Source organism: Cricetulus griseus, assembly GCF_003668045.3.
Source record: "Cricetulus griseus strain 17A/GY chromosome 1 unlocalized genomic scaffold, alternate assembly CriGri-PICRH-1.0 chr1_1, whole genome shotgun sequence".
Lineage (NCBI taxonomy): Eukaryota > Metazoa > Chordata > Mammalia > Rodentia > Cricetidae > Cricetulus > Cricetulus griseus.
This window is the reverse complement of record NW_023276807.1, coordinates 47,509,552-47,535,451: the sequence shown is the minus strand read 5'-3', so window position 1 is coordinate 47,535,451 and position 25,900 is coordinate 47,509,552. Positions and strand designations below refer to the sequence as shown.

The following is a 25,900-nucleotide window of genomic DNA, read 5'->3' as shown; positions in this document are numbered from 1 at the left end:
GGAGGGGGAGGCGGTTGGTGGGGGGTTTTGGGGGGAAAGAAGGGAGAGGGAGAAGGGATTGACATGTGAAATTATAATATTGTAAAAATTAAATTAAATAAAAAATTAAAAATAAAAAGAATATATTGTGTGAATATTCAATTATTAAGCAATGTGACAAATCATGTCATAAATACTTTAAACCAGCTGTAGTGGAAATTGTCACTATTAGTATTGTTACACAATACCTTGCTATTTCTGCAATTTACTGTTAATGTTTTTATGCTATAAAATTTGAGAAACATATTGAAAAATTACTCAACTTTCTAAAACTGAAAGTTAACATGTATGTAAATTTATATAAAGACTGGGAACCCAAATTTCTAGGCTATTTAATGAGCCGTGAAATGTTGACTACAAATTCATACACTGTGTTAGTGGATAGAAGATGTCCATGGTTAACTCTGTTTGTGAACATATACACTACAAAAGCACTATTATTTATTTAAAATGTGTATTATGAAAGATCAAAAAAGCTAAAGCTCTATTACAAAACATACGCGTGGAGTTAGATTATGACAACAGCTGTGATAAAGATATAAAAATACTTAAAATGTGGAATTTCTGAAACATAAAGAAATTGTTTCTGAGGTGCATAATTAATCTTGCATTTCAAAATCAATGCGCTCAATGTATATTCCCAACCATAGTTTTCTTCAATTCTTGTGCATTTAAGTGAACATCACTTCCCAAACACTGGTTGAACTAAATGCTCTTATTATTATTCAGAGATGGGAGAACTTGAGACAGAAAAGTGAAAGTTGCAGTAGGGACATGTGAACAAGTACATTGAAGGGAACATCATGATGAATGAGTTCATGAGTCTTTACTATGTGAGGTTGAAAGTATCTGTATCCCTAATTGAGCATACTCCCATTCCAACTAGGAACAGAGTCATCTTTCCAGTACCTTTTATTTATCAAAGTATGCAATCCAGTAAGCATACCGGAGCAAAACAATGTGTTTATTGTAAACATCATTAGGATATTTTGCTGGTATATGCTCTAACTGAATCTGATTGGCTCCAAAGGATACTGATCCTTCTGCATCTTTTTCTGAAAGTCATTGGTTCCTAGATGCTTTTTTATGTTACAGTTAGATGGCATACTATATGATATTTTTCAGTTTATACTCAGACTAACAGAATCTCCATCTCCTCAAATTCTCTACTCATTTAAGAATATTATTTTCATCTTATTCAACACTCTATTTTGTTCTTGTTATACCAATAATAATTTCTCCCTCACACTATGACCTGTCCCTTACACTCCTGTAAACACTCATAGGGGACTATTTTTATAAAACACATCACTCTCTTCCCATGCCTATTTTCTTTTACTGTCTTACTATTAGCTTTATTAGTTCTCTCATGTTTAGCCACTCTCTTTTTATTTTATATTTACTTATGAAAGCAAGGTTTTGCTTTTTAGCCTCAGCTCTCAAAGTTACAATCTTTCTGCTTAAGCCTCCACTATGGGAGACTGATAGGCATGCACGGCTACACATAGGTCTTTTGAACGACCTACTCATAATTCACATTTTGTGGTTGAATATGTATTTTTTCAAGGTCACAAAGTAATGACTCATGTACTCAGTCCCAGCAACCTTCCTTTCCATATACTTGTTCAAATGTCCCTATTGCAATACTTGGATTTTTCTGTATCGGTTCTCTAATTCGTTTTTTGGGGGGTCGGTGGTTTCAAGGCAGAGTTTCTCTGTGGCTTTGGAGGCTGTCCTGGAACTAGCTCTTGTAGACAAGGCTGGTCTCAAACTCACAGAGATCCGCCTGCTTCTGCCTCCCTAGTACTGGGATTAAAAACATTCACCACCACCCGGCAGTTCTCTAATCTCTTAACCAAATGTACCTCTCTCTAATAACCCTCTGACCATTTCCCTTCTTTTCACACTTCCTTAGTACATCATAACTAAGTACTTCTGATGTGCTGCTCAGAGACCATGGAAAATTAATGGCTATTTATCTTACACATATCCACGCCTTTTCAGAAATATCTCAAAATGAATGTAGGTCATTTCACAAACAAGAAGATTGCTAGGCAAAGTTTTTGCAGTCAGGATTAAGATTCTGTACTTCCTGGCAAGCCACTGTGCCTTTAGAAAATGCTTTCAATGTGTTCCATTATTACTAACATATTTTCTTTCTGAAACTATTTATTCTCTCAAAATCTCCAATCATGTTAATAAAGTCAACGTTTAGAAAAGTCAAAGCATAAGAGTATCTTTCTTGCTCAGTCAATGGACATTCTCTACTTGAAAAATGTCATTATCTATATGCACACTGAATCCTTGGCCACCCTTTAATATTTTCAACAAACTTTCCCAAAATCTTTTGAGAATACCTTAATTATGCAATGTTCTTTTCTGCTAAATATTTAAGTGCAAATTAAAGAAAAAATGATAAAACTGAAGGAAGGGAGGGAAGGAAGGAAGAAAGGAAGGGAGAGACAGAGAGTGTGGGAGGGAGGGAGGCTCAGTATTTTTATATACAACCATGGTGCAATCTTCACAATTAGGATTTGAAGCATTCCATGATACATTTATCTAACAAAAGTCACAAAGTATTTCTAAAGAGTGAGTGTCAGATAGTAAATAGTTTACAATTTGTGGGTCACATGTCAGAAGCACTTAACTCTACCCTGCCACCCAAAAGCAGCCATAGGCAAACCAGTAAGTTTTTATGATTTATGACAAAAACAAGTAGCAGATTCTGAATTAAACCTCTTGCTATTTCAAAATTGTTAGTTTTCCAATAAGACCCTATACATGCACACAAGCATTATGCTGGCCATCTGTGCTAGTGCTCACTCATAATGCCAGCACTCAGGAGATCGAGGCAGGGTTATTGCAAGCCCAAGGGCAGCTTAGGCTACATAGCAAGAGCCTGTCTCAAGCAGAAAAAAAGAAAGCATTCAACAAACGAAAACTATTTCGATATATTTCTCTTTTTCAAACTTTTTGTTTTTGAAGTTTTATTGAATATACATGTTTAGGGCTTGTAGATTACTCTTGAACGGACCATTTATAATTACGATCCTATCTCTCCTTTCCATGACTATGCTTTGCCTGATTTTATTCTGGTAATTATTACCTACTTGCAGAACACTGACATGCTATATTTTTTTCACTATGTTGTTTTGAAATTATCCACTTGCTTAATTACAGCATTTTATTTGTAAATCATTTTTGTTAAGAGGGGGGAGGGAGCTAGGAGAATGAGAAGGGGAGAAGAGGAGGGATGCAGAGGACATGAGGTAGCAGAAAGGTTGAGTCAGGGGAAGAATAGATGATAACAAGAATGATACCATAATAGAGGAAGACATTTTTGGTTTACAGAGAAATCAGGCACTAGGGAAATGTCTGGAGATCTACAAAGATGACACCAGCTAACAATCTAAGCAACAGAGGAGAGGCTACCTTAAATGCCCTCCCCTGATAATGAGATTGATGACTAACTTATATGCCATCCTAGAGCCTTCATCCAGCAGCTGGAGGAAGTAGAAGCAGACACCTACGACTAATCACCGAACTGAACTGGGACCCAGATGCAGAGAAGGATGAGTGAAGAGTAAAGGGGTCCAGACCAGGCTGGTGAAACCCGCAGAAACAGCTGACCTGAACATTGGGGAACTCTTGCTCCCCAGACTGATAGCTGGAATACCAGCATGGGACTGATCCAGAGCCCAGGAACATGGGATTCTGTGAGGAAACCTCGGAAATCTACAGTACCTCCTGTAGAAGTTCAGTTCTTATCCCTAGCATAGGTGTGAACTTTGTTAGCCCATTCCATATAGAGGAATACTCCCTGAGCCAAGACACATGGGGGTGGGCCTAGGCCCTATCCCAAAGGATACAATAGACTCTGATGACACGTTATTGAAGGTCTCACCATCCAGGGGGAGCAGAAAGGATATGTGATAGATAGGGTTTTAGTTGGGGGGTGGTGGTAGGGGCGGACAGGAGGGAGAAGGGAACTGGAATTGTTATGTAAAACAATCCTATTTCTAATTCAAATAAAAAAATTTGAAAAAAATTAAAAATCAAACAAAAAATCATTTTCATTTATCATTATGATTACTGTTTCCAAATAAAGCTTTCATACAATTTATTAATATTAGCATTCATATTGTTATAGGTTAAGATATCCTCTTTTTGATTTTGACCTTGTCATTTTCTGGATCTATTTGCTGATCATGTCAAACAATGTTTTTCCTAGTTTTGAAATTTGTTTTTCATTTTAGAAGGCTTCCTTAATGCCAATTTTTCTTGGAATTCCTGTGGGTATCATCTCTATTTAAATCCATTGATATCTACTTTGATGTCAAAAGACTTGCATTCTTTTTTGTTTTGTTTTGTTTTGTTTTAAATTTATTTATTAGTTCTAGTTAGGGAACAAGCTTGTTTCACATGTAAGTCCCTCATCCCCATCTCTCCACCCCCACCCCCAGCCCACCCCCACCCCAAGACTTGCATTCTTGTTTATGCCAATGTTGTTTGTTGAATCAAATAGTTCTATCAACTGTAAAAGAAACATTGAAATATGTGATCCTATGGAGGCTATTGTTATTCAAACCACCACAGTTGTTATTTGACATATGGTTGTCAGAACCCAAATCTGACTCATCTCTAAGAGCAGTGATTGCTTTTAACACAAGTCTCTCTCCAACATCATTAATTTACATTTCGGTTCTATCAAAATATTATTGGCTATCATAACACCCTCAACAGCTTTGAAAATGAAAAGTATATTGAGATTTCATTTACCTCAGTCAAGAATTCATAGTGACTAAGACCAAAAAAATACTGTCAATAAACCCTGATAATGATATGAGGAAAAGATAACCTCATTAGTTGTAGATGGGATTGAAAACTTGTGCAGCCACTTTGGAAATTGGGGTGGAGAAATCTCAAGGAACTAAATGTGGATTTCCCCTCTGATTCAGCCATATCATTCCTTGACAGGCCCTAAGGACACCATATCCTATTGCAGAGATAATTGTTCAGTTTTTTTTGCCACTTTATTCACAGTAACTAAGAAATGGACACAATCTAAACAATCTAAATCATTTTCAAGTTATTAATGAACAATACAAAAGTGATATATATATATGGTGGAATTTTATTAGACCATAAAGAAAACTAAAATCATGGCATTTGCAGACACAGGAAGACAAATGGCTAATCTTTAAAGTTGAAAGTTGAGTTTATAAGCAACTGCAGATACCAGAAATATAGGAAGGAACCACAGAGAGAACAGGAGGGAGGAGCTCCACAGAGGAGAAAGTAGGGGAAATGAGAAAAATGGGCTGGGGACTTTAAAAGAAAATGGAAGGGAATAATAAGGAGAAGAAGGGTGAAAGGAGAAATAAATAAAACTAGAGATGTTAGGAAGTATTGCATTTATATACGTAATTAAAAGTAAAACGTGTGTGTGTGTGTGTGTGTGTGTGTGTGTGTGTGTGTGTGTGTGTGTGTGTGTGTGTAGTTTAAATGGAAATATAAATGGTCTGATAATGCTTCTCCACCAGAACCAGAGATTATATAACAAAACACCAAGCCAGGCGTGGGAAACCTTCCTTTGTTGTTGCTTACAGTAATCCAAGAGATTCCCAAAACATTGTAGACTATTGTGTTGCCCTTGGCTGGTTGCCTGACAGAGCTTGAATGGAAATCCCTATTGCAGTAGTAACCATACACTTAAGACACAGAACTAGGAAAAATTGAGCTGGAATTGCCCTGGAAACCTCTTCCTTGAGGACTGACTATTACAGTGTTAGTAGGTACTATGTAAGCTACTAAGGGAGAAAAGCAGGTGTAGAGGTGTAGAGGTCTATGAACCTCTAGAACCTTAGCATGGGAGTAAGCAACACGTGGCCTGCTCAGTGGGGTAGATTTATACCTGTTACTGTAAACCTTGACAAATATCCATAGGTAGAAAATTCAAAGATTGTAGAGAAGAACTTATTTCTGTAGTTTACTAAACTATACAGTTTCTAATTATATTCTAAATATTTATCACATTTCAATAGATAAATGTAGCTTTCACCTCTTGTCAAAGTAATATCTTTTAGAAACAGAGACTATTGCAAAGATCAAAAACTGGCAAAAATTCACAGAAAAGTGACTGTGGGATGCCCAACCCCAAATGATTTAGGTATAATTCAATCTCTATAATTCATGGTCAAGAAAAACCATGGAGGAAAGGACAAAGAGATTATGAGAAAGAAATAGTATCTTCTAGATATATACTACACAAATGAAATTTTGGCAATACAACAATACAATTGTCTAAACAAGACCTGCATATTGACTCTAGTTGACATGATAAGATGGGCAGTGGAAATTCCATGAGATCCTATTTGTAGTTGAATAGCCCCAGGCAATCAGTGGCTTCTGTACATAAGAACAACACTACATGGAGTCAGTAAATGTGTGTGTTTGTGTGTAAGAGCAAGTGTATGTTTATTTGTGTGCATGTGTCCCTGTGTGTGTAAAAAGAGGTCATTCATTTTAGATTAAGTATGGGAGTGAAATGGTAGAGAAAGAGACAGGAGATAAAGTAAACACAATACCAATGTTTTAAATTGTCAAAAATAAATAAATAAATAAATAAATAAATAAATAAATAAATAAATAAATAGGTGCTAAGAAATGTCTCCATGGTTAAGAGCATTTGCTACTCTTGCAGAAGACCCAGATTTGGTTCCCATTGCCACATGGTAGATTATAATTCTGTGTAATTCCAGAACCAGGGAATCTGACACCCTCCACTGGCCTCCCTGGGCACTAGTACACTTAAGATACATCCAGGCAAAACACTCAAACACAGAAAAATAATAAATATGTTTAAAATTTAAAATAAGTGAATAATTACAACTACAAACTAAATAGCAATGTGATGTTCAACTTTGTTCTTATTCAAGGTAATTTTTGCAGTTTGGGTTCTAAGCTATTTTCCCAATGGGTTCATAAATACATATTTTAAAATTTATTTATTCCTTTAAGTTTCATTTTACATTCCAACCACAGAACTAGCTCCCACTCCTCCTCCAGTGCCTCTCACCTTCCCCCCAGCCCTTACCTAGTCCACTCCTCAAAGGTAAGTGCTTCCATAAGGAGTCTACAAAATCTGGTATAATAGGTTGTGGCAGGACCAAGCCTCTCTCCAATGCATTTTAGCTGAGCATGGAGTCCCACCACAGGGAATGGACTCCAACAAGCTAGCTCATATACCAGGATTGTATCATGGTCCTACTGCCAGGGGCCCCTCAGATAGTTCAAGCTTCACAACTCTCTCCCACATACGGAGGGCCTATTTTGGTTCCCTGGAGTCTCAAAAACTGTCAGTCTAGAGTTCATGAGCTTCCACAACTTGGACCAGGCTGGTGAAACCCACAGAAACAGCTGACCTTAACAAGGGGGAACTCTTGGTTCCCAGACTGATAGATGGGAAACCAGCCTGGGACTGATCCAGACCCCATGAACGTGGGTGTCAGTGAGGAAACCTTGGAAATCTAAGGGGCCTTTTGTGGTAGATCAGTACTTATCCCTAGCATAGGAATAGACTTTGGAGCCGGTGTTGGTGGCGCACGCCTTTAATCCCAGCACTCGGGAGGCAGAGGCAGGTGGATCTCTGTGAGTTCGAGACCAGCCTGGTCTACAAGAGCTAGTTCCAGGACAGCCTCCAAAGCCACAGAGAAACTCTGTCTCGAACCCCCCCCCCAAAAAAAAAAGGAATAGACTTTGGGAGCCCATTCCACATAGAGAGATACTTCCTGAGCCTAGACACAAGGCAGTGGGCCTAGGAAAGGATATAACAGACTGTGAAGATGTGAAGACCCCACCCCCCCATGGAAGGCCTCACCCTGCCTGGGGAGCAGAAAGGGTATGGGGTAGGTAGGGTGTTAGTTGGGGGTGGGGCAGGGGAGAAGGTGAGGCAGAGGGAACTGGGATTGACATGTAAAATAATCTTGTTTCTAATTTAAATAAAAATGGAGAGAAAGAAAAAAAAGAACTTGGTTTAGGTGTCTCTGAAAATTTTTCCATCATTATCTTGAGCTCAATTGCTCATATATTCCCTCTTCCTTCTCATAAATATATTTTTAAGTTGCTGGAGATAGAAAAAGTTCATATCTTGGCAACTTGAATATTGTTTTTTAGTATTAACAAATGTTTACCTTAAAATATAAAATTTATTTGGCCTTCCTTTCAGTGTAATTATAACATAGGTTTGTGGGTTTAGCTTTTTCATTTTATTCTTTATAAGATTCAAAATAAACAACTTAATAAGAAATAGAAATTTCTTCATAAAAATATTTATTTCTTTAAAGAAATCTGTTAGCCTTATCTATGTTGGACTTCTCCCTTAGGTATCAAAAGTTGTGTTTTAACCTTGAAGTATGGTATTTTGCAATACAAGTCATAACTACTGTAATAAAATTTAGACAAAACTGACATGATAAAAATAAGCTTTCCCAATCTTTTGCTCATTATTTTAGAAGTTGATGTATTACTTTCCTGAACACCTCTGTCCTATTTAGTTGCATGCCAACTTGAAAGAAGATATATGTGGTGATATATTGTGTTGTCACACGGTTTATGATCTAATAAAGCCATTCAAGATCTGAATGCAAAGCTAGCCACAGTCATAGAAGCTGAAAATTGGTGGCACACACCTTTAATCCAAGGACTTGGGAGACAGAGGCAGATGGATATCTCTGAGATCAAGTCCACCCAGGCCTACATGAGAGTGAATCAGTCTATAAGAGAAACAGAGCTCATGCCTTTAATCCCAGCACTAGAGATAAGGAACTCAGTGAAGTCTGAGAGAGCAGTCTAGGATTCTGCGGCATGGTGGAGAGCATTGCAGACTGGAGATTCAATCTAAGCTTAAGTGGATTGCCCCTTCTGTCTGAGAATTGATAGATTGAGAACTCTCCAATGGCTGGCTGTTTTGCTTCTTTGATCTTTAGGTTGAAGGCCTATCTGTTTCTGGGCTTTTATTTATTTGTGTTATAAATATAGTCATTGGGAAGATGAAATCTCAGTTAATAAAATTCTTATTCCATATTGGATTGTGCACAAACCTGGCATTTTATTTTTATTAATAATTGATTTGGGAGCGCTCAGCTCACTGTGGTTACTGCTACTCCCAAAAGAAAGTGTAGTCCTGAGTTGTCTAATAAAACAGGTTGAGTAAACCATGGAAAACAATTCAGTAGGCAACATTCTCCCCTGATTTCTGCCTTTAGTTCCTGTCCTGCCTAACATTCTTCAGTGATTGGATTGTGATATGAGAGCTTTAAGATGAAATAAACTTACTTCCCCTGAGTTTTTTTGATTATAGTGTTTATCACAGTAACAAAAATCCCAATTGATTGAACCTCAATATATAAATATTTTTTAAGCTCCAGTGCTCAATTCTTTGGTAGATATATTAGTTTAGTATTTTCGTCATAAAGTAGAGCTAGGTGACAGATGCAAAAATAGAAATGAGACACTGCCTTTATTTTTCAACTAACAAAATGAAAATCTGCAAAACATGGGTGTGCCTTAGGAGCCACAAGTGGCAAATAATGGGGAATCCAGTAAAAACTGAGACAGCAGTAATAGGGAGGGAAATAACACATGCAGAAAAAAAAAAAACAAAGGTCAAAGACAGAAATAAACCCCAGGTGCATACAAACTCATCATGCCTTGAAGATAAGGTATAAGACAGGTAATTAGAAAATATTCTGATATTGATGAAGCAAAAGGCAGCTTTGCATATGTTAGTTCCTAAATTAGTCCATGATTATATTTATGTCATGGAAATGTGGTGTAATCTATTCTAATGAATACTGTGAAAGACCTTTAACTCTGTATCTGGGTCAAATTCTGGTTCATCATTTAATTGACATAGGCCACAGACAAGCTTTTTGATTATTTGGTATTCTACTTCCTCATCTACAAAATATAATCATGTAATCATGTTCATAATAGTCGTAATAATAAAAGGATTCTCTTCTTGAAGTTATTAAAACTATACTTAACATGTTATATATAACAATTAATAAGTAAATATTATTTTTTACTATGATGTTAGGATTGCTATTATTTTATTATAGTAGTGCTCAAAAGAAACATTAATAGAGAATATTAATACATAAGACCTTTACATCTTTCAAAACCCTTTTATGGTAATTTAGATTTCAAAATGCAGAGAATAGAGTGATCAGCTTCATATCCCCCGAGAAGTAATCATAATAATTTATCTAAGATAGATAGATGGCAATTACATTTTAGAAATGATTTAGAAAATACATTTGAAGTTGTCATTTTAAAGTTAAACAAAGTTGTCAGAAAGATATATTAAGGAAGGTAAAATTGAATATATATGACAAATTGTACTTTGCCTATCTCTAATGAAAATGAAGGGAAAGTCCTGAGAACAAAGAACATGATATAGTAAGAATGGATGCACTCCAATTTTATTCAAACCCCATGATTATTATATATAAAACATACTTCATCATTTTATTTGCATTAGTGAGTATGATATGATTCAAGAGAAGAAATAGTTAATATTTCTATAGATAAAAGCCTTAGGGATAATAAAATGCATAAATTAAAACCCAATGCCTACTACCATGTAGAGACACCAGTAATTTTGACGCTCACATTCACAGTGATATCCTTGACTGTGATTTGGACATTTATCAAAAACTAAATGTATTAGAGTTGGCATAAAACTGACAATAAAATGAACAACTATATAAAATAGTTCAATTTTATGTATATAAAAGTTTTTCATTTCAGTTTTCTCCATTGCACCCACCTTCTTCAAACTACCTCAGACAAGGTGGTCAAGTTCATATGCTCCAGCTGTGTATAGCTATCATAATGGCTTTCTTGAACACTTCCAGCAGTGACCACAAAATGTAAAATGACTTTCTCTAGGCTTGTTGTGGCCCTTCTTGAGGACCAACATTACTTAGTAGTAAATGTTTGGCAATTATCTATGAGATGATTTTCACTACAAGGGTGAGGCTCAGGAAAACCAAGGCTATTATGTACACAGATCCCAATGAGAGGGAAACTCAGCCTGCTGTGCAGGGAACAGAGGGCAACAACAGAGAGTTGAAGGAATGTACATAAAGAGAAGGACAAGAGAAGGACATGAAATCTCCACTTTGTGTGAATTTCCTTGGGAGTATGAAGTCAGGATAAGAGGGCTGTTCATTGACTTAAATAACTGGAGATTTGTGGGTAGGGAGGCAACTTTTAGTTGAACACAGGGAACAAGACATCTGAATAAGATAGATTTACAGAATATGGAAGAGTGACAGAAGATTGGAATTCACATGCTAATTTGCATAGCAGAAGATGTGAAGTTTTGCCAATCAGAAGTCTGTAGCCCCCTAAGCCATTGGTATGCCTGGGGACATAGAATGACATCAGCTTCTAGGATGATCATCAGAATGGCACAGAATCACCTCATTTCCTTTCAAACTTCACTTCTAGAAAGAATCATAAGAAAGTATCATGGTGGGAGAGAGGCAAGTGGATGACCACTAAACAAAAGTTTCCTAATAAAGGTGCTTACATTACTACATTTTATTTGATTGTCAGATCAAAGTAACATGTTAATCCATTTTCAAATATTAATGCTACTTTTTGGATAAGTTTAGATAGGTTATATAAAAACTAAGGATTTAAATGTGATTTTCAGGCCTTTTATTGAGAGAAGTGGTACTTGTGACTTTTCTATTATATCATTTTGTTTTACTGGTTGTATTTGGGAATATTGTAGAATCATGAACACTGGCATAGTCTTAACTAACTCTATTCTTAGCTTTATTTTAATTTCTACTTAACTTCTCTCCATATAGCTTCATATTACTAATAAAATGTGCTTTTGCATTTTTCATGATTTTCATAATCTCACTTCCTCCCCACTCATTGTCTGAACTACTTGGCAAAACATCAAAGTTATGCTGAAAAGCTATTAGTCACAGTGAATATCACACTAGGCACATTTGTCCTGTCATTGTCTCCCTGGTGGATTTCACTATTTTAATCTTCAATATTTGGATTTGAACTCAAGTTAAAAGTTGTTTGGAAGACTAATGCATTGGCTGAGTGGTTACACACTTTCCTAGCATTCCATATCCACTGGCACAAAGATTGTTCCTTGGTGGTGACCTGTCCATACTGTTGATTCCACAACCCCCCCAACTCTAAAGAAGTATGCCACATGAGCAGTTCTTGCCTCAGTTTTACTTTCTCACAATGATAGGTGCTTTCCAGAAAAGTTCTGAGAACTGTCTAGCAAAGTGAAACACAATTAATGTGGATGGCTATGGAATCAGAGCTAGTTTGATGAGCAGATGGTTTATTAGGAAAGTTCTCATGCGATGGAGTCAGTCCTATACAAACAGGTAGGTCAGGGAACAGAGAGAGCCACATGCTTGTGACCCTTATAGTTAAAGTCTTGCCACATCACTCTGACCATGCCCAAGTCTGCCAGACACATTGTGGCCTATAGGCTGAAGATGGATGCCCCAACATTACAGAGGAACTTTGGGTGACAGTCCAGATAGGAAGATGTCTCTGTCAGTTCTAGAGTTTATATATTATCCTTCTGTGGTCTTTGATGGAGTTGAAGATAGACAGTTATTGTTATAGTTTTCTTTAGTTATTATACATGATAAGTTACATATAAGACCTTAGACTCACAAAGATAGGAAAGATGATAGAATATTTTCTTTAAATCTGGCTAAATGTTAATGGACTAAATATCACAACTATAATTCTAACTTGATAATTGTTTTGTTATATATTTTACTATGTTATTGTTAACACCCTTCTTTTTATTTAGACAGAAAAGAGGAGATGATGGGGGAGGTCCTTCTGCATGTATGTTTGTCTTATTGGTTGATAAATAAGGTACTATTGGCCAATTGGGGAGCAAGCTCTGCGGGACTAGGAGTTGAGGAGGATTTTTGGAAAATATAATAAGAGCAGCAGCCTCCATGTGATCCCAGGAAGATAAGATGTGACCTCAATAAGTTTATAAGATATATATATTAATAGTTATGGGTGATATATAAGACAGAGATAGCAAATATGAAATCTTAATCATTGGCCAGCAGCATTGTACCTAATATAAGACTCTGTGTGTTATTTCAGGTGCCCATGTGGCAGCAGGGCTTGGGTGGCTTAGCGCAAAAAAATTATCATTACAGTCTAGCTACTGTATTTATTTGGGACCGTTAGATAATTTTCTTAAAAGAATGCCACACGCATTGTCGCATCACACAATTTTGTGGTTCCCTTGTCTTCTCTGCAACATAACTTTACTTTTTTTCCCTGTGTGTGTGTGTGTGTGTGTGTGTGTGTGTGTGTGTGTGTGTGTGTGTCCTATGGAGCATGCCTTAATTAACAGTTAAAAATGTAGTTCATTACTCCCACGGTGTTTGTTCCACTATTTTACCAGTGTATCTTGCAGCTCACAAGGTTTATTACTGAATGATATCAATGATTACTTTCTGCTTTCATTCTATACAATTAAGACAATTGCTCATTAGGTATGAAACTTCTAATTGAGCACCAGCTCCTTTTCTGCATATCCAGTGACGTAAGGATCACATGTGTTCAGCAATAAGATCTAACAGGTTATGGAGACAAACCAATAGCATTGGCAATAGCTTCATTAATGTTCACCAGATGTCCTTGGGACCTCTTTGGCCATGACTCAAAAAAATGTAATCCACTCTTGATAGTGTGATTTTCATTTGGTTGCATGTGATACCTTGTTGAGACACTCTCTATCCCATTATTTGGTAACTTCATTTAAATTACTTTTATAAATGTATATATTTTAGGAAATTTCTGGAGTAGCTGGTTTCAATACGGATTTCCAAAAGGTCATTTGTGCTAATTATCCCTCCCCACATTCTCTCTAGATTCTTCTCCAATTTCTCTCCTCATTTAATTCTTCTGTTCTAGTTTCCCCTTTGTCTCTATATGAAACTATTCCATTTCTCCCTTTTTAAAAGATTCCCTACACCAGACTCTGGTTCCCTACATAACCTGTGAGTACATTATGAATAAAACTCTCTCTCTCTCTCTCTCTCTCTCTCTCTCTCTCTCTCTCTCTCTCAATAATATCCATGTGGAAGAGAATATAGGCAATATTCTGGGCATCTTGAATCTGGGTTGACCTAGTCAGGATGATTGTTTTTAGATTCATCTATTTACTTGCAAATTTCATTTTTCTTAACAGCCAAATAATATTCCATGTATCTCATTTCCCTAATTTTTGCATCAGCTGACGGGCATATATGCTATTTCCAATCTGGCTGTTATGAGTAGAGCAACAATGAACATGGATGAGCAAATATCAGTGTATGATGGTGTAGTTATATGTCACAGAGTGGTATAGTTGGATATTGTGGTAGATTTCTTTTCAGATATTTTGAGGAAACTCTACATTTATTTCCAAAGTTGCTTTACTAGTTTGGTATTCCCAGAACAATGAGTAAGTATTCTTAATCTCCTGCATCCATACCAGCAAATGTTATCATTTGCTTTATTGATCTTGGTAATTCTGCTTTGGGTGAGAAGAAATCTCAAAGTAATTTGAATTTTCATTTTTTTGAAGGCTAATGATATGAAAAAAGTAAATATTTTGCAGCCTTTTTATGTTTCATTGTTTGAGAACTCTAACCCTTAAATTCCCCTTGTAATTGGGATATTTATTTTCTAGATATTCAGTGCTCCCAATTCTATGTGTTTCTTTTGTTTTCTCTCTTTCTTTTGCTTCTTTTGGTGTGTGTGTGTGTGTGTTTGTTTATTTGTTTTTAGAGACCTGGTTTCTCTGTTTAACAGTCCTAGCTGTCCTGGAACTCACTCTGTAGACCAGGCTGATCTTGAACCTGCCTCTGACTCCTTGGTTCTGCAATTAAGCCATTTTCTTATGGCAAGTTTTGTTTGCCAAGTACATATGATAATATAAAAAATCAGCAAGAAAACAAAAATGGTATTTAGTGAGTGCTCTAAATGATCACATATAAATGTCCATCATCCTAGAATATATACAGATTGTTCATAATTGTGTAAAATCACTATTTCACTATTAAACATCTGAAGTAAGTCCAGTTAAGGTACAAAAAAACTTCTAACTTAATGCCCTTTGAAATAATAATAATAATAATAATAATAATAATAATAATAATAATAATAAATACCTAGAATGTGAAGAGCTGACAATAATGTTCAGCATCTAGAATTATGTTTGACTGTGTTAAATGAATAAAGATTAATGGTATTAGATGTTTTAGGTATCAGGATTTAGATTATTGTTTTTTTTTTAAAATTCCACTTACTTATACAGTAATTCCTTTCTTGGATATTTACAAGAGAAAATGTCCATTCACTCAAAAGCTGTGCATCTTTATTTTCTATACCATTTTTTAAAATTCAGTCAGGTTAGATTTCAATCAGTTATGAAAGTATAGTCCAGGAACGCAGTGGAGTACACAGTAACTGAATTAGGACCTATAATATTGATGACTATCAGAAGATTAATGAATTTCAAGAGGTACTTATGTCATATGGTTCCACTATATCTATTGGGAATAGTGTTGTAGTTGCCATATGTAAAAGTAATGGTATGTGAGTGTCAGCCGGGCATAATTTACAACTAAGAGCCTGTCCATATTACTTCCCTTTTCACATAATCTCTCAATTGCTTTATTGGAATATAAAGAAATCGGTATCTGATAGAAACATCCTGTTTGATTCTGACCCTGCAGTTCTCTGGACTGTTCTACAAAGAAGAGACATTTTGTGAGCACGGGTGGATTGCTGCTTAGCCAGAATGACTGGGCCTGAGTTAGAAGTGGGCATTCTACCAGATGTATGACCCAGAGTAAGTTGTTTGTCATTTTTAAATCTCACATTTTCTGACTTGTGTGTGAGAATAACAACAACAGCTAGTGTGTAGCATTGCTGATAAAATACAATCATTTTGTGTATAATAAAATACTTTGGACACAATCTAGCATATTGCCAACTTTAATTGATAATATTGAATTTTTTAAAGTGATAGGTAATAGTACAAGTTGTTTCTTATTATCATTGAGTAGATAATTTGGAATTTAACCTCCTGGCATAAAAAAAGTATAACCAGGATTAATATATGAAATAAGCTTTTTTAGTTACTGGGAGCAGAAAGCACAGATTTGCAAAAGATTGATATGGAATGTAATCAGGTGGACTTGGTGTTTGTGAAGACTTTCTGCCAGGCACACTTTTCAAATTGTAGTAGTTATGCTCTGACAACAAGCAGCTCTAGATAATCAAATGGAAGGGAATCCAAACTGTGGATTTGACTAGAATTTGGGAACAATGTTCTGGAATTGAGGAATCTTCACAGAGAGAAATCCAAGTTTTTGCAACAGTCTCAGATAGAGTCTAAATGCAAGTGCAAAGGAACTTTGCATGGAAACTAGTGTGGAATGGCTGTCAAGAAAGGGCGACTGAGGAACTGTGAGCTGAAGTCACATATAACTGTGAGTTCACATTCAAATCAGAAATTCAGAGAGAGATTATGAGCTGAGTCCACTAAATGGCAAGTATTTCTGGAGGGCTACACTAACCTTGGAATTTTACCCCAATGAAACCTTAACCTAGAATTCAGCAAGATCAGTGTAACCTGGCAGGAAGTCAATTGCCTGTCAGAGAGAGAAAGAGAGAGAGAGAGAGAGAGAGAGAGAGAGAGAGAGAGAGAGAGAGAGAGAGAGAGAAAGAGAGAGAAACACTCAATATATTTGAAGAAATATAATAAAATACTGAATTTTTAAAATCATTGTTACCCATGTACGGATAACAGTCCTAAAAGTTTTAAGAAAATTTAACAGGAATTTCTGACATAACCAAGGGAAAAACACTAAGTACCTGGATTTTAATGTAGTAAATGGTGAACAAAATTATTTTTCTTTTGCAGATATAGATAACACAAGATAATCTGTAAATATATGAAAGATAAATGCATGTTGGACAGTAAATGTTGGGGAAATATTTAACATACCTCCACATTTTTAATTGTACTATATGTTAAGCTGAGTAAGTTCAATTGATAATGGTATTTGTGGGTAGAATTACGAATTGGTATATACCATTTGACAACAAATAAAGTTCTTACATCACATTTGAGTTAATATAATATTAACTCAGGTTACATGGGGGTGCATTTATTGCATACTTCTGACTACTAGAAAAAACAAAGTATGCCTAACAGTGTAACAGGAAATCAATTAACTCACTATAATTATAAATAAAAGTGACATAGAACCAATGAATTAAAACATGTGAAATGAGACAAATCTATCACAGGATCATATTGGCAGATGTAAGGTCAAATAAATTATTGTTTAGACTACCAGAGAAGAGTCAAAAAGATATTTTGAACTGAGATAAATATGAAGTGAAAATATTAAAAAGTTAAATATCAGCCATTACATAACATTACTTTAATCACAGTACTAGGAAAGTAGGGGCTGGTGGATCTCAATGAGTATGAGGCCAGCCTATTCTACATAGTGACCACATCTACAGAATTCCAGGTCAACCAGTAATTGTTGAATATTGACATATATGCAGAAATGCAAAACTTACAATCATATTAGTGGAGAAAGTTTTATAAACAGTGAAAATGTTTTTATGTTAAGAAGCTAATGAAGAGGGAAAATGGAAGTACAGAAATCAATTCCTGAATAGAGAAATAATAAAACAAGAATCTAAGTTCTGAGAAAAGAAAATGGAAAAAAATAGTAACAAACTGTACTAATCATTAATAGCATTATAAAGATACTTCTTAGAAAAATCACACCAAGAAGGGGATGGAGAAACCAGCAGAAACAGTAGACCTGACCTACTGATAGAATGGAGTAGAATAGCTTTGCCCTAGTCGTAAAGCTGGGGAAACAGCATTGGATCAAACCAAACTCTCTGAATGTGGGTACCAGCTAGGAGCCCAAGTCAGTTTATGGTTCCTCTAACAGTGGAGCCAGTCTTTATAGACCAATATTTACAAATATGAAGAAAAAGGAAGTTTCACCACTAGTAATCCCAGAAAACACCAAAAGCATCGTTCATGTAGACTAGATTTTTCAATAATTAACTGACAAGCAAGTGACTTAAAGCAAGTTGTCATCAGAATGCTAAATACCTACTGGACTGTACACAGTAAGGAAAATGCTAGTCATGGCTATACTACCATCTATAGGCAGAATCAAGACTAGAGTGTTCATGTAATAAAGAATCAAAGCAGAATATAAATATTATTGACTATGACAAATTAAAATGATATTGTTACAAAGGAAGTAAAAGCAGGGAAGGAGGAGAACAGGTTTGAGAGGAGGTAAGCATTTCAAATTATACTGCAAGGAAGTAACAAAACCTGTGTGACATTAATCATGAGGCTAATGCACCTAGCTTCTTAATCATATTCATAGTCATTAATTCTTAACCATACAGACAGGTTGAAAATGCTATTACACTAAAGATATATTTGAGATAGCATATTTTCAATTGACTGTATTTTCTGTTAAATGCCTTATTAATTTCAATTAGCATGTGCATGTTTCACTTAACATTATGTTTTCTTTATAATTTTATTTTTGCAGAAATATTATTTAACTAAGGTGAGCCTGATTAAATATTAGAGTGCTGTTAATTCTGTTGTTTTCCATTGTAAAGATATTGGAATGATACATATTATTTGAAATTTGAATTAAACAGGTAGTACTACAAAAATCACAGATGTTTGCCAGATTAAACATCCAGTTAGTTGCAAATAATGATAATGATGATGATAATGAATTATTTATGGAATTCCTATGGTATTTACTTATATAAATATAAATATAAATGCATATATGTATATATGGAAAGGAATTTTCACAGGGGAGATTTGCTGTGTTATATGAAAGAGACAGAGAAGGAACTTACCATGCTACTACATAGGCTTAAAAGTCACTTGCTCGTATGAACATGCACTATTTGGGTATATACCCAAGAGAGGAATAGCTGGATCTTGAGGTAGATTGATTCCCATTTTTCTGAGCAACCGCCATACTGATTTCCAGAGTGGTCTTACAAGTTTGCACTCCCACCAGCAATGGAGGAGTGTTTCTTCTTCTCCACATCCTCTCCAGCATAGGCTGTCATTGGTATTTTTGATTTTAGCCATTCTGACAGGTGTAAGGTGGTTGGTATCTCAGAGTTGTTTTGAGTTGCAGTTCTCTGATGGCCAAGGATTTTGAGCACTTTCTTAAGTGTCTTTCAGCCATTTCAGATTCCTCTGTTGAAAATTCTCTGTTTAGTTCTGCACCCCACTTTTTAATTTCATTGTTTGGTGTTTTGGTGGCTAGCTTCTTGAGCTCCTTATATATTTTGGAAAACAGCCCTCTGTTAGATGTGGGGTCGGTGAAGATCTTTTCCCATTCTGTGGACTGTCGTTTTGTCTTACTGACTGTGTCTTTTGCCTTACAAATCTTCTCAGTTTCAGGAGGTCCCATTTATTGATTGCAGACCTCAGTGTCTGTGCTACTGGCGTGATGTTCAGGAATTGGTCTCCTGTGCCAGTTTGTTCAAGGGTAATTCCCACTTTCTCTTCTAGAAGATTCAGTGTGGCTGGATTTATGGAGAGATCTTTGATCCATTTGCACTTAAGTTTCATGCATGGTGACAGGTATGGATCTATCTGGAATCTTATGCATGTCCGAATCCAATTGTGCCAGCACCATTTGTTGAAGATCATATCTTTTTTCCATTGTATAGATTTAGCACCTTTGTCAAAAATAGGTGTTCGTAGGTGCGTGGGCTAATATCTGGGCCTTCAATTCGATTCCATTGGTCTATCTGTCTATTCTTGTGCCAATTCCAAGCTGTTTTCAGAACTATGGCTCTATAGTAGAGCTTGAAGTCAGGGATGGTGATGCCTCCAGAAGATCCTTTATTGTAAAGAGTTGTTTTGGCTATCCTGGGTTTTTATTTTTCCATATAAAGTTGAGTATTGTTCTTTCAATGTCTGTGAAAAACTGTGTTGGGATTTTGATGAAGATTGCATTGAATCTGTAGATTGCTTTTGGTAGGATTGCCATTTTTACTATGTTAATTCTACCTATCCAAGAGCATGGGAGATCTTTCCGTTCATAGCAGCATTGTTTGTAATAGCCAGAACCTGGAAGCAACCTAGATGCCCCTCAACTGAAGAATGGATAGAGAAAATGTGGTACATTTATACAATGGAGTACTACTCAGCAGAAAAAAGCAATGGAATCTTGAAATTCGCAGGCAAATGGATGGAACTAGAAGAAACCATCCTGAGTGAGGTAACCCAGTCACAAAAAGACAAACATGGTATGTACTCACTCATATATGAATTTTAGACATAGAGCAAAGGTTTACCAGCCTATAATCCTCTTCACCAAAGAAACTAGGAAACATGAAGGACTCTAAGGGATAAATAGACCACAGGAATGGCAAGTGGCATGAACTCCTGAGCTAATTGGGAGCATGAGGGTAGGGGAAAGGGTGCTGCCACAATAAGAGCACAAGAAGAGTAGTAGAGGAGAGGAAATGGAGGAGCAGAGATATTGAGTAGGGGGAAGAATAGAGGAGAGAGAGAGCAGGATGAGAAATACTATATTAGAGGGAGCCACTATAGGTCCCAGAAGAGATCTGGAACTAGGGAGATCTCCAGAGACCTACAAGGATGACACAATCTGACAATCCAGGCAATGGAGGAGAGGATAACCTAAGAGCCCTTCCCCTAAAATGAGATTGATGACTACTTTTTTATGCCATCCTAGAGCCCTCATCCAGTGGCTGATGGAAGCAGAGATAGATATCCACAGAAATACACTGAGCTGAAATCTGGAATTTAGTTGAAGAGAGAGAGGAATGAAGATCGAAGGGGTCTGTACCAGGTTGGAGAACCCCACAGAAACAGTTGGCCTGAACAAGGGAGAGCACATCGACCCCAGATGCTGTCTGGGAGGCCAGTACAAGACTGATCCAGCCCCCTGAACATGGATGCCAATAAGAAGGCCTCTGCACACCAGGGAGCCTCTGAAAGTGGATTAGCATTTTTCCCTAGTGTAAGAAGGAACTTTGAGAGCCCATCTCACATGAAGGGATACACTCTGGCCCTGGACACATGGGGAAGGGCCCAGGCCCAGCACAGGAAGATTTGGTGGACTTTGCAGAGCCCCTGTTGAGGGCTTTACCCTGCCTGGGGAGTGGTGGGTGAATGGGGTTTGGGGTAGATTGGGAGTGGGGGAGGAGGGATGGGGGTGAGGGGAGCAAGAAGGAGAAGGGACTTACATGTGAAACAAGCCTGTTCCCTAACTTGAATTAATAAAAAAAAAAATCTAAAAAAAGGTCATTTGCTCTGCTAGCCTTTCCCATATTTTCATGTATGAATTCTAGAAAGCCCCCAATACCAAAACACAAAAACAATGGTAACCAGACCCTGAGATGGAAACACAGCATTTGACACACATGCTTGAACATTGGAAGAGCAGAGCTCTTCATACTTTGTTCACTAAGAAGCCTAAAGATCAAGACTTCATTGCCTTCTTGTCCATATACAGGAGTTAGAATTATCTGAGGGTGGCTGCTTGGGAATAAATACTAGCCTGCCATAAACCATTTCTGTAAGATGAAGAAGCCATTTAAGTACAGATCATTGAGTAGGAAATAAACAATATAAAGTTATGATTCAGAATAATCTAAGATGGTTAAGCGCTCAATAAATCTACACGATACAAATTTTACTGGTTAGATTCAGCAAAAATACAAATTATTTAACCTCATTAGTATTCTGCATATCAACTACATTAAAATGTTTTTGTCTTAATTTTCTGATATTTAAGTATTTTGTTCTAATATGAGACCATGTGCCTTGAAAATATGTGTGGAATATTATCAGGTATCATTTTCCTTAAGTAACACAAATTACACAGCTTTTGTGTTTTTTCTATCTGACAAAAAAAAAAAAAGTGGGCAGCTAATTTCACAAACCACCAGCAAGTGATTTAGCTGGGAATACATTGGTTGATATTTTTCAATTTAAAAATTTGCAAAAGGCATTTGAATCCTTAGTATGTTCAAGGTAGAATATTCACTATATGTATTTTAAAACACTTATTGTGGACTAATAGAAAGGTTCGGTGAAAAATGAGTAAGACAGAAAGTATTTTAGATAATGGAAGATATTTAAAGATATCTGTAAATGGTGTGTGTGTGTGTGTGTGTGTGTGTGTGTGTGTGTGTGTGTGTGATAGCAGCTGGAGAGTGGTAAGGATGAGAAAGTTTTCCTGGGAAATTAAATCAAGCCCATGTGTTATCAGATTGGGTAATTCAATGTGTGTTTATAGATAACTGTACTTTCTGTCCAGAGGAAATTGTTTTCATGTGTAGGATTAAATTCAAAAATAATCATAAAACCCATACTATCCCGGGACTCATCTTGAAACCCTGCTTGGCCTCAAACCCATGCAATAATCTTTTATCAGCTTGCTAAGTGCCGGGATAACAGGCTTGAGCCACTATGTCCTGTTACAAGAAAGGGATTTTAAATACTATCTGTTGGCTAGATACAAAGAGGCATCCAGCTGAAATGAAGAGGGGAAACATCAAAAGTCAAAGTAATATGATATTACATTTTCCAGGGTATTATGAATCTTTTAAGGTGGTTTCATATTTTAATAGATTTTCTTACCTGGATACTATAGGAATTTGGCAATTTTTTATAAATCTGAATACATGAAAATGTATGAGTAGATCAGTCTGGCAAGCAGATTTAGAAGGAAAGGTACTTTCTCTTGTACTGTCTTTTTCTTGAGTTTTAGATGCTTGGCCCCACATGGTTGAATGAGAAAACCGACTCCCAAAATATGTAAAGAATTCAGTGATGCATGGGCAAGCGTGCACGTACACACACACACACACACACACACACACACACACACACACCAAATTACAAATAATTGCAACAAAAATTAAGAAAACATATGGGAAGATACCTACAAGCATATATCTCAAAAATTAATTAAAATTCCATATCTAGTATTACTAGTGACTTGTGTGTATCTTCTGAATCTAAGAGAGAATCATTTGAATGCATTCCTACCTTCATTAACTTGAAAATTAGAGCTGAGGAAAATTGTGTGCCTGGCTTCATCAAAGAGTGGAATAAATAAGCTTTACAGCCAGAATAAACAACCATATGCACTCAAGGGCAAGTGAATTGTAATGTGAGGTTTGACTATAAAATAGATATTACCCTTTAATTTTTTGTAGTGTATGTATAGAGAAATCTTCCAAGGAGTCTCCTTTGTAATCTGTTGTCAGTACAGATGTCCCTTCTGGACACTGAGGTCACAACCTCCCATGCTGCACATTGCTTCTTAATTACCAGCCAGTAAAAAGTGTAGGTGCAGAGATGGTGGGTAGCACAGAATGGAGATGTGAACAAGGATGGCAGCTCTTCATCGCTACAGCTGACTTTGCCAGTGTTTGTGAAGCTGAGATCAGTTATTCTAGGCAGAACGTACAGCTGCCACTATTTCAGACATTTAGGCTACAAAGTTGGTATTCTCTCTTATCCAGAGAAAGAGGTCAATTCTCATCCAGGTTTTTAGAAAACAACTTTTGTTATATTCTCCAAAGTGCCCACCTCAGAAGATAAACTTTTAGCTGTCTCAAGGGCATAGGTCGTCTCATCTTAAGTTCTGTTCCTAGAGAGACAACATGAATCAGCCTGGGGAACTTTAGAGGTAAGTCACCATTGCTGCCTCTGGACTTACTAAAGATGCATTTAAATTAAAGTGTGTGTGTGTGTGTGTGTGTGTGTGTGTGTGTGTGTGTGTGTGTGTGTGTGTGACCACTCTTACCTTTTATCTAGGTTAAGTATTTTTTCTGATTTCTATAATGCAAATTTTAATTTCACTAAACTATTTAATAGTGGCCAGTTCTGGAAGTATTTGTGATAGATATGTGCAAATAGTGGACTATACCTATGTATATAAGCATTTTGGTCCAGTTTTAATAAATAAAATTAATCTCAAATATAAATAGTCATATTTAGAGTTTAAGCATTCAAGGTCTGGTATGAACACAGGTGCCTATTATTTTATATCTGACTGATATCTGTGAAGTAATGTTAAACTAGATCTGTGCTACTGAAAGTATCAGTAAAGTCTATTCAATATAGTTCATGTATTATAAAAACTGTTGATACAACTGTCCCAAAATGTTAAAAATAAATCCTTTTCATTGTACATTCATATTAGTAGAAAAGGGACTTAATGGAAATTACCCAAATTTTACCATAGAAATTTAATGTATTATCTTAGTAACACTGAAACATTATTTTAATCTAAAAATAACTTTTCTATGAGACAAATCTGTTGGGATTCACAGAACTGACTACATTTCATTTTGACTTAAAGTCAAGGAGTTTTAAGCTGCCATTGCTCCTTCAAAGTCAGACTGAAAGATGTTTGGCCTAAAATGTGAATGCAACAAGGTATTTGGTATGGGATGTGGTCCCTGCATGTCCTGCCTGAACAATAGAATACTTAACTCAGGACACAGTTGCTTGACGTTTTGACTATTGAGAAGGTAATTATGCTTGGTTGTTCTTTATATCTTGGTAAGGAAGTCTTTTGCCTTCTCTCCCTCTTCTGATGGGGGTATAAAAAGGCTTAACAAAAATCATGGGCTGTTCAGTACTCCCTGGATGCCCTCCACTCCATCCCATGTCTCTGTCTTTTCTTTAGTATCTTTTGTTTTCAGTTCTCATTTTTTTAACATTTTTTTTTTAAATTTTAAAACCATCTTTTCTCATTTCACATACCAACCTGCCATTTCTTAAACCACACTCCTCCTCTCAAGTACGAACATGGGGCTACGACACAAATCTGTTTCCCTAACTTTTAAATAATAACCTTTTTGTTCTGTCTTAATAAATTCACTTTTATGGAAAGTGAAAACTTCTAGATAGATTGGAGATAACACTGATGCCGTAGGCCAGCTGATACCTTCTAAGTAACACTTCAGTAAAAATGAATGATCATCAAGCTAATTCATTTTTCTTTTAGCATGCTGCTATATGCGTAGCATAGCATACGCTCATATGTCCAAAGTATAAATGCTCTGGCATTAGTTAAAATAAGAATTTAATTTGTTTTTTTCTAACTTTTTGTTGTGTCTTGGAAATGCATTTGCATTTAAGGGGAAAATGTATGATATACTCAATCAAAATGATCCACATGTGCTTCCTGAGAAAATCCTTTAAAACTTATGAAAGCCTCTTCTGCAAATGCTGCCCGCGCATTTAATTTCAAGCGACAGAAGAAGAACACAATTCAAAGGCTAAAAGCAGCAGAGAGCCTCAGTTCAAATGCTTTGCCAATTCAAAGCTAACTATTTCTATTGTTCTTAAATTGATTATTTTAGTTTCTTCAAATAAGTCTTTAGTTTATAGAAATTAAATGCAAAGGAAGGGGATAAGGAGACGGGATGCTCCTATGTGGAGGGAAAACATTAACTCTAAATTATCTTAGAGTAATCCAAAGCCGTATCACATACCTTTCGGGAATGAATTTCTTTCACATACAATGGTAGTAGAAACTCAGATATACCTTCAAGTCGGATTCCCTTCTTGGTGACTCTCAGATTCCCCATACCATCCTACAAGCAATGAAATATAGTTCACTTTTAGGTTAATTAGAGAATACGTATCTGGCCACAGTTTTCTTAGGGCTAAATTTAGAAAACAGTGTGCTCA

The 25,900-nt window shown here is 36.2% G+C and overlaps 1 protein-coding gene across 2 annotated transcripts in view; it reads right to left on the bottom strand.

Moving 5' to 3' along the window:
- Sgcz (sarcoglycan zeta) overlaps window positions 1-25,900 on the bottom strand; it is a 289,997-nt gene that overhangs the window by 116,072 nt on the left and 148,025 nt on the right. For both annotated transcript variants that reach the window (XM_027391227.2, XM_027391228.2), the window contains exon 2: window positions 25,702-25,803. In XM_027391227.2, the coding sequence (XP_027247028.1) occupies window positions 25,702-25,803 (102 nt within the window). The remainder of the gene's footprint in view (window positions 1-25,701; window positions 25,804-25,900) is intronic.